A 14,255-nucleotide genomic window follows, 5' to 3' on the forward strand; every position below is an offset into this window, starting at 1 on the left:
ACGGCCTTTAAGGAGGTGATTAAGGTTAAATGAGTTCATAAGGGTAGAAACGTCACTTTTTGACCTGATATCCTTTTAAAAGAGACGTAAAAAGCCAGGGATAGTGGTGCACACCTGTAATCTGAATACTTGGGAAGCTGAGACAGGAGGATTGTCGTGAGTTTGAGAACATCCTGGGCTGTATGGTGAGACCCTGTCTTAGAAAGGCATAAGATCCCCCTCTATCACCTTCTCTCTGTGTGTGTATCTCTCTGTCTCTGTCTCTCTCTCTGTTTCTGTGTGTGTGTATGTGTGTGTGTGTGTGTGTCTATAACAAGAAGGCTTCTATGGATAAGCCAGAATGCAGGTTCTCACTAGGATCCAAATTTGCCATTGTCTTGGACTTACAGCTTCTAGAGCTATGAGACAATAGCTTTCTGTTGTTTAAGCCATGCATTTGGTGCTATTTAGCTCTGGAAGTCTACGCAGGCTATAATAGAGAATGTACATTGATAAGAAGCTTTGAGTGGGCTTGGGCTAAGATTCAGGATCAAGATCTGGTCCTTCCAACACCTCCTAAGTCTGGCAGGCAGCAGAGATTTGCTTCACAAGGTGGTTGTGCAACTTTGGGGCTGGAACTGAATGTCCTAGGGCCAGGTACTGCTCCTTATGGAAATGGCTTTCTGCCCTTTCCCAAGGAGTGCTCAGTCTTAATTCTCATCTTTTAAAACATAACTGCTTGCAAGGGACGCACGTGATTAGCCACCTAGGTCACCCACAGGCCTGGCCAGTCCAGCCTTGGTGAACTGTAACCCTTCTTACCTCAAGGTCATAACCAATGCCATGTGCCTTGCACATCTGGAGGAAAACATAGTGGAAAACCAGTGAGAGATTGTTATGCTTCAGCTGGGTGGTCATCACTGCATAGCGACTGGTTTCCTGTGACTGAAAAGGCCACAACTGACAGTTAGATTCCTCAAAAAATATTTAAATAAACTTTTAACTTTAGAATAGTTGCAGATTATCAGAAAAGTTGTAGAGATAATACAAAGTTCCTGTTTCCCCCACACTCAGTTGTCCTAGTATTAACATCTTACATTGCCTCGGAACATGTATCATAACTAAGGAACCAAACCACCACATTACTATTAGGCTCATATTTTCTTTGGGTATTAGTGGTTTTTCATCTAATGTTTTAGGATCCCATTTAAAATACCATATTGTATTTTGCCATTTCCTTGGTTTCTTCTGGGCTGTGAGTTTCTCTGACTTCCATGGTATTGATAAACATGAAACTTTTTTTTTTTTTTTTTTTTTTGTCTTTTTCCATTTTATCGGTACCGGGGATCCAACTCACGACTGCCTGCTCTCAAGGCAGGCGCTTATGCCGCTGAGCTAAATCCCCAGCCCCAACATGAAACTTTTGAGGAATACTGGCCAAGTATTTTATAAAACAACCCTGGATTTGGGTTGGTCTCATGTTTTTCTCATGATTTGACCGGAGATAATGTGTTTTTGAGAGGAAGAACACATAGGTAAACTGGAATTTTTATCACTTTGTAGCAAGGACCCATGCTACTATAGTTTGGGCATTGGAGGCCCATAAATGTCTACGTGTTACAGGTTTGGTCCCCAGGGTTGTGCTGTTGGGAAGTAGTAGAAACTAGCAGGTGGAGCCTCAGGAGAGGTCCTTGGGTCATTAGGGACAGGCCAGCAACAGGGAGCACAAGGACTTGATTTCTTCCTGGTCTTTAGTTTTGCTTGCTGGCTTGTGATGTCAGGAGTTCTGAGCCATCACACTTTCCCCTTTATTGCCACCCAGCACCCCCACCAGAGGCCCAAGCAGTGGGGCCATAGCTGAGGTTTGGAACCTCTAAAACTGTCAGTTAAATAAGTTGCTTCTTTTCCTTTAATTATCCAAGGAATTTTGTTATAGAAACAGAAAGCTGACCAATACACACCCTTGTCATATTAATATGCATGACCTGATGATGTTAACTTTTATTAGCTGGTTAGGATAGCTTCTGCCACTTCAGCAAAAATTTCACAGGTTTCTCCGCTACAAAGAGACTTTGTCCCTTTTTCCATCCTATGCTTTTTGGAAGCAAATCACAAAACCTAATTATGTCCTTGATGTTGCCACTATTACAATTTTGATATTTTTTCTTTGGAAAACTGCTTTTCTTTAACTGCTATTAATGCAAGCTATCCCAAAGAGACCAGCTCTAGATAGCTCAAAGAACTTTACTTATTTTACAAGAACGTTTAATATTTAGTGTGCACAGAGTAAGTATTGGATCCTGGCAGTTTTGTGGCATGCCATTTGTGAGATGTGATATTTGCTTTTGATCATCAGCTGTTTCCCCTGTGATAACTGGAAATTTGAGGAACTGCCTCAGGGCCATGACCAACCTTAGGACATAAAAAATAAAGGTTGCTGGCCCAGGTTTTAGAGCTCTCAGATGCTGGACAACCAGGTTTCTGGAGTTGCACAGTGACTTGGAACAGAAGAAAGCAAATGAGTTGTAGTCAGAGTTCATGAAGGAATAGATTTAACACAGGTCATATAATTTATAGGATTATTTAAAAATATTTACCCAAATACTCAAATGCAGAAGAGTGCAAGAGATCTGTCGGCACACTGGAGACCCAAAGAATCCAGCTGAGGGACTGGAATTCATAGTAATGTCCTGCACGAGTCCAGCTGGAGGCCTAGAGCCCATGACAATGTCTCATACAAGTCTGTACCAAGGATCTGCACCAGGAAGGCCCAAAAATCAGTGGTTGAAACTAGAAAGTCTGCACCAGCACGATGAGGGATCTGTGCTAGCAGGCTGTGGATCTTCCCTGGAGTTAGGAAGTAACACTGAAGGTAAGGATCAGAGAGCTCCCCCAAAGAGAACCGCAGCCATCCTCAGTGACAGTGAGCACCTGAGCTCTGACAATGAGAGCAGCTAAGTTCATTTCAGGAAAAGCAGCGCAACGAGCCTCTCCAGGAGAATCAACAACGCACATCTTGCTCTCTAGTTCTGCTTTTATGCTGTTGGCAGCAATCCTCAGATGGGCCTTCCATACCCAGCACCATGCTGACTCAGTTCAGCTGGGTGCTGACCACTGGTTAATCTACCACAGAGATGCTGCTGGTCCAAGCTGGTTGTAGGGGCAACCTGACACTCACCTGTAATCATACTTCAGACTCTATTATTTGAGATAATGCAGAGCACTAGGGCTGACTGAGTGCTCGACAGAAAATACCGTCCCCTCCCCATGCTGTCTTTTCTTTCAGCATTTATATTGAGTGCCGAATCTGAGGGTCCCATCATCAGTAACATTGCTAAGGCTGATCCTCCCACACATATGTAGAATCTATGTCTATAGCAATGCTGGGCTCCTGTCGGCCATCTTGAATCAATGCTACATTTGTAGCTATTTGTTTTTATTTTTTAAATTTTTTCTTTTGAAAACAGGGCCTTGCTGTGTAGTTCAGGCTGGCCTTGGGCTCACTATGTGACCTAGGCTGACCTTGAACTCGTGGTGATCCTCTTGCCTCAGCCTAGTGCAGGGATTACAGGCATGTATCTCCATTCACACAAAGCATAAAAGTTGTATATAGTAGGAGGCACCATGTAATGTTTGGTACATGTATTTATCACATAGTATTTAAATCAGGTTAGGTATATCATCTTTTCAAACATTTTTTGTGGTAAAAACTTTCAAAATCCTTTTTTCTAGTTTTTAAGAAATGCACAGTACATAAGTGTTATGTCTAGTCATTCTACTATGAAATAGTACCCATGCTTCTCTCTATCTAACTGTAACTTAATACCCATCAATCAACTTTTGTGTATCTACTGCCACTCCTGGGGTTTTTATTTTTAACAGAAGAAAATCTAATGAACCCCCCCCTCCCCGCCGCCACCACCGTGTGAAATAGCTGTACATTGTTATCACTGTGATAATGGTGAGTTGTTCCCCTGGCTGGTCCCTTGTGTAGCTGGGAGTGTTCTGGAGGCAGGCACTGCATGGCTTCTGAATCTCTGGGCTGAGCTCAGTGCTCACGGAAAAGGCCTTTGGTGTGTCATGAATGAGAAAAAGAATGAATGAAGCAGGTGAAAAGCATTTCCCTCTGACTTAACAGACTCTTCAGGACATGTAACTCCTGGGCCTGCCAGTCAGTGTGTGTTAGGAGATTGAAGCAGGTCATTTACAGAAGCTTAGCGACAGTCACACTATCCCCAAAGAATGACAACTCGGGACAGTCTCTCTAGCTGCCCCTGGAGTACAGTGAGCCTTGGTGGGCTAAGCAAGAATTACTGAGGAGATGACAAAAACCAGTGAAGGGAAATTCACTCAGCCGACTAGGCAGCTGAAGAGTCATGGCCCCCAGCCCTGTATGCCTTGCCATGCCAGGCAGTGCCATGCTCTTGCCTTTTCAGTGAATACCCAGAAGTCTGAGCGTTTGCACATGGACATGAACTGTAAATACTGTGGAATTCCATTGTGGTTACTGAGCATGTAATTGCATGGTAATTGCTATGAATTCACGAGATAATTCCAATATTATTTTTGTCTTCTAAACTTGTCGTATGCTGCCATATTACATAAACAAAACCAGTATCAGGCCCCAGTTCACAGGAGACGCACAATGGTATCTGTAACGGGGTCCTGCTTAAATCTGTGTGTCTTGGGCTAAAGCACAGCCAAAAAGTTCACTGTCCAGTAGTAAGTGACAACTGGACAAGTAAGGACTGGCTGCCCTGAGGTCTCTTTCTATTTATGGATGCAGACCTGAGCTTGTCATTCATAAAGAATCTGAAAGACGACACATGATATTTGGCATATCTCTGAGTTGTTGATTCTTTTCCATTGCCATCACCATCCGAGTCCAGACCTTTATTGCCTGGGAGTATGGGAGGTGAAGGTGTGAGCGAATTCTATAGCAAAAGTACACGGAATCTGGAAGGCTGAGTTTCAAAATCCAGCAAGGCCACTTACTATCTGTGTGATCCATGTGATCCGTGTGATCCTTGACTTCTCTAACCTATGACGACTATAATAAGCACACTGTCCTGGAACCTCTTAGATGGTAGCTACTGTTTTTCATTGCTGGGTCTTTGAAAGGATTTTGGATCCATAATAAAGGTAGTTTCTCAGGTTGTTCTTACTTTGCTCATACCCGCATCTTCTGGGATTTGAGTATTATCACTGCGTGGACCATTTCTCTCAAACTTTGGATGGTCATTTGGTTTCAGTGTCCCTTCCTTGTGTTCAAGATGAAGTCTGGAGCCTGTCTTGATAGGTGGACTGCCCCCAACTCACTCAGTGGTAATTCCACCCTCCTCTCCTTTTCCTTCCCTTCCCTGACTCTCTGTTTTTGGTTTGCTGCTGATGCCTAGCAGACCACAGGCTCTCTGTAGACCCTGTCCCATTTGCTGGGAGGTATTCCCCTCCTTGACACATGCTGACTGCCCAACTCTGTAAGACAGCAGGTCTGTCACTTAAATGGCACCTACAGGAGGCCATGTGATTTTTCCTTGTGTATACATTTTATATCAGCACTGTTTTTGTGTCTCTTTTTCCAACTCTGATGCTTGGCGAATTCCTGACATATAATAAGTGTCTAATAAATGTGTTACTATAATGCTAATAAAGATGAATAAATAAAATACACCAACTTTTTAAAAAACTTAGCCAACTCCATAGTTTCTAGAAAACAAACAGAAAAACCCTGTTGGATATCTCTGGTTATTTTTGATCCAGCCTGATAGCACAGGTGACAGGAGTATTGGTGTGAGGACTGGATGGGTATCTGGAGTCTTTAGAACAGAAACTGGTACAAAATAAATACTCAGTAAGTGTTAGCAATGATCACTTATTAAACTCAATACTTTCATAAATCAGGTCAGTTATTTACAATAAAACTGACCAACCACTAAGCCTTTGCATCAGACAAGAAGTTGAATCAAGAGACCTGAGCTTTGCTACATACTAACTTTATGATTTTGGGCATCTCACTTAACTTTGCTTAGATTAAGTTTTCTATTCTGTAAAATGGGTGCAATAACCCTTGTTTTATCTCTTTCTTATGATTACTGTGGGAATAAAATAAACTCATGTAAATTTACTGTATTAAATTATACAAATAGAAAGCAACATTCCTGAAAGACTTTTTACATAGTCTACTCTCTCTTGATCCTGTACAGTTCAGTTAGATTTGCCAAAGATCAAATAATAAATCACAATTTGGAGATAATCTATTGAAATTACCAATGCATAGGTCCTTTGATTCAACAGTTCCATGTTTTGGAATATGGAATTGTATACAAAATACAAAATGATATATATAAAAGTAATTCACTATAGTACTGTTTGTAATATGAAAAAAATCCCAAAAATCTACCAACAGAGGAAAGGTTAAATAAATTATGGAATATTCTGGCAATGGAATATGTTTCCATTAAAAAGAAACAAGAGTGTTCTTAATGAACTGGTACAGAAAACTGCAAAGAAAAACAGTGAGATTCAAAATAGCTGTATGTATTATAGGCTGTATTTTGGATATAAGAGGAAAGAGGAATCTTCTGTTTATTTGTCTATGCAAAAAGATGCTCTGAAAGGATGCACAAGCACTGAACAGGGTGGCTGTCTTTGTTGGGGGTGCGGGGCAATGGGAAGGACTTGTCATCCATCCAAAGGACCTGCCTTTTGAGCCATGTAAGTATACTACATACCTCAAGAACTTAAATAAGAATGCCATTAAATGTGACTTGGAAGACAAGAGCTGAAATTTATATTTCATGAATAATTTTAGTGTGCAAATTATTTATAAAAAAGTGGAGTCAGGCTTTCTCATATGGTTCATGATATAAGTAGTATTATCTTTCCATGCTCATTTCTTTGGAAATGTGTGCTATCCAGGGAACCTGTGTCATGTTCACTCATCTTCCCTTTTTAAAATCCAAGACTCCTTCAACCCATCCAGGCCACCTAGTCTTAGCCCAGCTCAGAATGGATGAGAAGCTAGCATCACAGTGCACCTGGAGACAGTACCACACTGTCAGGTGAATCCTTCCTTGGAGAAAGCAGTTTTCTGTGTGGACTCAGCTAGGCTTCCTTGGAGATACACGTAAGCTCCTCTGAGTTTGATCCTGACTCTCAGCCAGTGCTCGGCAGGCTCAACGCCCAGGCTTTCAACTGTGACAAGTTAAACCTTCACCATGTGTTTGCTGAGTGATCTTTAACAAGTTGTTGAACATCTCTTAACCTCAGTTTCCTTATCTAAAAAAGAATATAACATTACCTGCCTAATATCAATATAAAAAGATTGTAAAAGGGATTCACGTAAAATAGTTATAAAAGTACCCTCTGTGGAGTAAAGTTCAATACATGCTATATTAATTTACATGGCATAGTGGTTTGCTGCCCACGTGTGCCTTTTGATAAACTTGGAGCTTTTGCTGCGTGAGTCCTTATACCCTCTGTGCCCATTTGAGTGCCTGGCAGAAATAGGTGTTGTTTAAATAACTGCTAAATTTGTGTCTAGGTGATGCCTGTAAAATACCCAAGTGATGGCTGGGAAAGACTTAATTAGGATATAACCTTTCATAATAGCATTCCCCTTTCTACAAGTATCCATGAAACCCAGAAATCTGCAGGGAAGGTTGCGACCCTCCAGATGCCTGCACAGCACAAGAGGCTGCCTGTCAAGCTTGGCACAGAGGCCCATTCTATAAACCCCATGAAATATATTCACTTGAGAGACCTCAGGGTCGTTCACCTCTGATATTTCACTAACAAGGAAACTGAGACCAGAGTGACTATCAGAATTCCTGATTTCTGACTGTTCACCTACCAGTCTTCACTCCAGATGCCCACTGGTCACATCTGGGATGAGAGGAAATTTCAGAAGTTAGCCCTTCTTTAGGAAAACTAGGGAGAGCAGAAGAAAGCTTTACTGGAAGAAGTCTAGGCTTATTAAAGTACCTTTCTAAATCATAATCTAACGAGAGGGTTTCAGGCTAAATAAAGGACGCTCCAAATACTCCTTTTCACTGGAGAATATAATTTTGCTTCAGCCACAATTTAAATTGATTTAGTTCTGAGCACCAACACTTGAAGTGTGGAACATACTCTTACTTTTACCATGATACTTGTTTTGACAGTGATGCATTTCAGTTGACATAGTTGAAATACTTGTGCAATAAATCTCTGCCTGAAAATTAATCATGTTTATAATATTCTGAGAATTAATAACACCCATTGCTCAAATCATTAACTTAAAAAAGGAGCTTCCAAAATCTGTTCTCAGCAGTAAGGGACCACAAATAAATGAATGTTTGATAAAATAATCCAAGTAGCAGTTTAACAAGCGTAAACTAGAATATGGCTGCAACAACACAGAACTATTGTTTAAGGGTTGGCAGAGGCTGATGAGGTTCTTATTTCAGTTATGAAGCAGGCATCCACATGCATAATGAACTGCTCTCTGAATTATTAATGTGTTGCTTATTTAGCCTCATCTGTCTAGAAGATAATGTATCCTAACTCTAATGAGTGATTGGTTTTGGGCATAATTACAGTAGCAGCAGTAGTGGGGAAATGTGTGCCTTCAAAGAAGGAGTTCTAAAAATAAAGTCATCACATAAACTCTGTTGTTGTTGCATTCTATCAAAATCAAACCCGAAGCATTTGAGAATTCATAATAAATTACAGGAGGCAGAATCATTATTAACATCATAATTTAACACAAAAGGTTTTACTTAATCATTCATTACAGATCATGTGCTGTTAAAATGCATATAAATGACTTGAATTGTTTTAAGATGTTAGTGAAGACGTTTCCTTTTGGTCATTTACCTACTGTGATTCACAAGGTTCAGGAAAAGAGGGAGGACTGATAGCAAAGGATAATTTATGCCACTTCTGTGAGAAGGTAAATTAAAAGTTTTCAAAAGGCTACTGCTTTTTTATTTCTAATACTCATATGTCTGGGCATTTCTCAGACCTTGTTTAAACCGTCAGGTGGCTGTTTGTGGAGGTGACTGGATCAAAAGCCCATTCACCTGTTCTAACCAGGTCTAAGTAGTCTGTGAGACACCTGTTTCTGACGTGGAACAATTCTGAGTTCTGAGCCTGAACGTTTTCTGCTTTCCCCTTACAGCACATTACTAAAGGGACTTATAGACACTAGTTCTGAGTGCACTGTCAGTATCATAGTGGTTTCATCTGTGTGTTTCCTTTTTCTCTTGTCTTCAAAGGGGCTGTCAACTGTCCGATCATAAACCTGACAGCATCATAGCCCATTCACACCTGTTCAGGAGGCTTCAGTTTGGTTGTGAACTGTGCTGTGTGTACATCTGTATGTGCTTCACAAGAGCCTGTCATGTGAGTACACTCTCACGGGAGCATATACACACAAGCACAGCCACACCAGTGTCAGGACATCCTCTTGTCTCTGAAACCAAGCACTCTGAGTTTATCTCCACAGAAACCATGCAGAGCTTTAATGCAGTGATTGTAGAAACATTTGAAGTTCTGAAAATCATAATGCATCTCTCTTGGATGTGGGCAGTTCCTGAAAGTGTTTAATTCCCTTGATCACAGGAGAATTCCTGTATCTGGCCTGTGGCTAGCAATGAAATCTATAGGCAAGGTGGAAAAATGGGAGAATGCTTTTAATTCTAAGTACAACTTCTGCTTATGGCTTTCTGAAGCTGCACACTTAAATGCAGCAAATTGTCTTTGGAAGGCTTGTGTTGGCTTGTGTTTGGAAGACAAGCTAACATGTCTTCTAGCTTCCTTTTAGAAATAAAGTTTCTGGCATGAAGTTAGACTTGCCAGTCCGAAGGTCTTGAGTTTTAATGCTGTCTTTCCTCCATCGCTGAACCTTGCGTCCTGCAGGTCTCTTTGATGAAATGGAGGCTACAGATGGGGTTGAACATGGGAGATTTTTAGGAAGATTCTGGAGTCTAAATAAAGGAAAACTATTTGTCCTCTCTGGTCCAATTGTACCTGTCTTCCTGTCTGTCTGTCTGTCTGTCTGTCTGTCTGTTGGTCTGTCTCTTTCTCTCTCTCTCTCTGATACTGGGGTTTATATTCAGGAGCCTTCTACCACTGATCTACACCCCAGCTCATTCTTATTTTTTATTTTGACAGGGTCTCACTAAGTTGGTGAATGTCTAGCCTGGCTCACACTTGCAATCTTTCTGCCTCAACCTCCCAGAATGAAGAGAACACTGGCTTGCTTATCTTCTTAGTAAGCAGAGACTGAAGGTTTCCCATGAGCAAGCTAGATTGAAGAGGAGGAGAAGGAAAAAGAGAAAGAGAAGAAGCAGGAGACTGCTTTAGCACCCACAACGTGAGGCACCCTCTCTAGGGTGACTGGTGAGGAGGCTCAGCAGACAGTCAGGAGACACTGCTCTGAAAAAGTATCCCTGGGATACCTGTGTGGGGTCCTGCGAACTACTGGAATTCCTTTTTATCTGTTCAATATATTAGGATTTCAAATGGAGCTTCATTTACAAAAAGGACACGAAGTCCACTATTGATAAGGCAGAAGCATCCTTTTGGCAGCTATTAGGGCAACTGTGGCTAAAGAGCCCTAGTCTACTTTTATACCTAGGGCCATCAAGTCCTTTTGACCATCATTCTTTTTCTCCTTGACCAACTTAGCTTGTTCCATCAAGAACTGACTCTTCTCATAGAGAACTACCCGTTGTTACCCAAGTGCTGAACTTGGTTAAAACTCAGTAGCTGTGGGTCTGGTCTCAGCTACCTTTATGATGGGGCCAGTGTTGAAAAGGGAAGAGGCCGATCATGAGGGCTTTTGTTCCCCAAGCTGAGAAGTTGGGATTTTCCTGAAAGTCATTAAAAAATCCTAAGTAGGATAGCAATATGCTTAGATTTGCTTTTCCCCTGCTGCCTTGATTGGAGAGTGTATCTGGACTATGAGGAGAAATGAGAGGCAGGGAGTCTTAACAAGTAGCTGTTGTAACTCTAGTATGAGACAGTGAAAGCAGGAGGACAGTATCTTTATGGTGGGACAGGAGGGCTCTGAGCCGAGGCATTTCAGCAGCTGGAATCAACAAGTCGGTGCAGGGTGCATGTGGAGCTAGGGGTGTCTCGGCCAGTCTCCAGCTGATCCACCAAGAGGAAGCACAGAGGCAGGAGTGGTGGCAGTGCAATTCTGAGTAGTCTGGCCCTCAGGACTGTAAGCAGAGAAATTCTGTAGAATATTGGGTCTAGGAGTCCAAAGCTCAAAAGAGAAGTTGGGTGTAAGTATGGAGTTTGTCTGAAAGAGCTGGTCACTGAAGCAGCAGATATCCAGGGAAACAAGCAGAGGACTGAGAGGTTCCCCCAAACAGAAGCTGTAATTCCCAGGCCCACAGTTGCTTCTTTTTTCTAGATGCCCTCTCCCCTTGCAGCTGACCAAGACATTCACATCCCAAACCCATCTCAGAGCAGTGCTATGCCTGGCTTGTTCTTTTTTCTCTAACTCCAGGAGCCTTCCATGCAGACAGAGCTCTGAGTGTCACCGAACATGAGAACATTCACACATTATCTGCTGCTTACCGGCACTGGCAGGATGCTGTGGCACTTGGCTTTTGTTTTTTTCTTTGGGACAAAGCGGGGCACTTCAAGGGTGCTCAATCCACAATCCAGATGGCCATTTGTCAAGTAGAGGGTGAGCTGAGTCAGAGCCAGCTGGTCACTATATGAGAGGTTGAGGCCCGTTGCCCATACCTGATTAAAATGAGGCAGACAAGTGAGGGTGACATCAGGAAACGAGAACCCTAGCAGACTAAAATCATACTGCAGGCCAACCAGACCAGTGACCATGGCACCTAATGGAATAGGTCTTTTCACTACATTGTTCAGCCGAGGGCCGGGGGCTGATTCTAATCAGAAGATTCGAGGTTATATGAGAAATTAAGAGAAATGAAAATACTGAGCCAGTACATTCTAACAGAGATGACTAATCCTGAAAAGCTCATGTTGACTTTGAGTTTTCTGCTAATGGGTTGCCGTTTCATAGGTAGTACAGTGTTTTTCTACTGAGGAAATGAGACATGATAGAAGCTTCAGAGGATGGGGACAAAGGAGAAGAAAGGGGTAAAGAGTGACAATACGAGATGGGAAGAGTGAGAAATATGAGAAAAGGGTAGTTTGTTTTGATTTTGGAAAAGCAGTGTTGGTCTTTCTGGTATGAAACTTAAGGAAAAGTGATAGTTTTCCTGCCCATAAGGAATACAAAAGTGATAGTGATTCCTGCCCATAAGGTGCAGGAATATCAGTTTACCACCACAAAAACAAAGTCATTGTTACTCTCGACTGGTAATGGATAATAACATTATCTTAGCGGTATCACAGGATTATTAGAATACTATAATGCAATGAAAGCACTTTGAAAAATAGACCTGTTATAAATTGCTCTCAACTACTAGATAACTTGGGTAATGTCCATTAATTCCATTCAAAGGATTTATTCTCCTAAACTGGCCAACGATAAGCATAGGTCATCTGCTACTTCTTTCTTTTCCTAAGACAGATCAACTTTAAATTTTCACCCTCACATGGAATGCACAGGCATCTCTAGAATCATCCTCATTTCAGTACTGAAGGTGTGTATAACACTGTGCTGACCACTGGAGAGTCCAAGGGAACAGGCAAGAGTCCTGCCATGAAGAAGACGAAGACAGAAACATATACAATTAATGATGTACAGTATAATATTTAATTAATAATGGAATGGGACAAAGTACTACTGAATCAGAAAAAAAAGACAGGCTGTGTTTGCCCAGTGAAGCTGCCTTCCAGAGGTGACAGCTGAGTTTTAAACGAGCAACAAAACCATGACTGGCCCTCATGCATCAAGTACCTACAGTGTACAGCTGCTTCACAAACATCTTAGATCTTTTTAACAACCTAAAAAAAAATACTTCATGGTACAGATAAAGAAACAAGTCCTGGAGATTGCCCAAGTCCACATAGGAAGTGGTGGCACTGGGATTTGATTCCAGGTCTGGTTGGCTCCAAGTTCGCCCTCCTTACCATCCTGTGCAGGAGGAGACGGCATGGATTGTGTACCAATTCTCTAGGCAAATTAAAAGCTAAAGTTGAAGAGGATCAGACTGTCTTCTTGTCCCATAGAATCCATGCCATAGAAATGTCTTGTGGAGCAAACATGAAGTATTATATTTCTGGAGTAGGCTGTAATTAGCAGTAATGCATTTTCACTGTAGGAAGTTGGAAGCTAACACATTTTCATAAAGACTTGATTAAATATTTTTCTCCTCTTAGAAGGCCTAGTGCCCCGCTTGCCAACTCTGTGTGTCAAAACACATAATATGTCTGCCTTAGAGTGGACTCCTCTCAGACAAATCTAGCAGTGAGTGACTTGAGTGAGCATTGAATGTAAATGGCATCATTATAAGGATATTAAGGGGTCAAGCTGTCAAGGCCCCTTGCTAAACTGAAGCTAATTTCAGGAGCATATTCACACAGTAATGCCCTTTTATAATAGCAAAAAAATCACATTTACAACAATTGTTAAAAACTCACTGCCAAGGATCTGTTGCAGTTGTAAATATACTATTTGTCAACTTAAATTTTTCCTTCTCTATAGAGCCAAATGTAAATCAGATGGGGACAGCCACTGTTCTTCCTAGGAGAAAGTGAGCTTGCTATTCTTGCATGGCAAGCATCTTTCCCCTTGAGTTTTTTTTTCTTTCTTTCCTTTTTGTTTTTTCCTCCGTACCAGGGTTCAGACTCACAACCTCATGCTTGCCAGGCAGACACTTACACCACTGAGCTAAATCCCTGGCATACCTTGCCTTGAGTTTCTGTTTTGATGTCTTAGTGTTCTTGATCAAAGGGAAATATATAACAAGCATTATTAATGTGTGTGTTGATAATATTAATGTTTTGTGGTAAGGTTTTAATGTGAAGGCAGCATAGAGTAGGGGAAAGACTTAAGAACCAAGGACTCAGCCTTTATCTTTTTAAGGCCTCACAGCTGTTTAAACTTAACCGAGCTCCTCAGGTTCTCTCTGTCTCAGTATTCTCAAGTGTCAGAAGAACTAATGGCTATACCTACTACGTGGATATTCTGGGGGAATAAAACAACAAAAGTATATAAATTGTAAGTTATAACATTAATACAAATGTTTATGGTTATTAAAAATTCCCTTTAAAAGGAATAGATTCTTAAGAGGTGTATTTTTTTTTGGTTATCTACATAGCTAGTAGATCGTCCTATTATATAAATGTTTTGCCAA

General features: G+C 41.4%; 1 protein-coding gene across 4 annotated transcripts in view; it reads right to left on the reverse strand.

The window, feature by feature from the left end:
* Iqch (IQ motif containing H) overlaps positions 1–14,255 on the reverse strand; it is a 216,733-nt gene that overhangs the window by 17,959 nt on the left and 184,519 nt on the right. For all 4 annotated transcript variants that reach the window (XM_063257797.1, XM_023561668.2, XM_063257798.1 and 1 more), the window contains 2 exons: positions 11,551–11,721; positions 802–924 (listed from right to left, as the gene is read on the reverse strand). In XM_063257797.1, coding sequence (XP_063113867.1) covers positions 802–924; positions 11,551–11,721 — 294 coding nt within the window. The remainder of the gene's footprint in view (positions 1–801; positions 925–11,550; positions 11,722–14,255) is intronic.

Source organism: Cavia porcellus, unplaced genomic scaffold (genome assembly GCF_034190915.1).
Source record: "Cavia porcellus strain 051 isolate PalLab524CR breed Dunkin Hartley unplaced genomic scaffold, mCavPor4.1 scaffold_10, whole genome shotgun sequence".
NCBI lineage: Eukaryota > Metazoa > Chordata > Mammalia > Rodentia > Caviidae > Cavia > Cavia porcellus.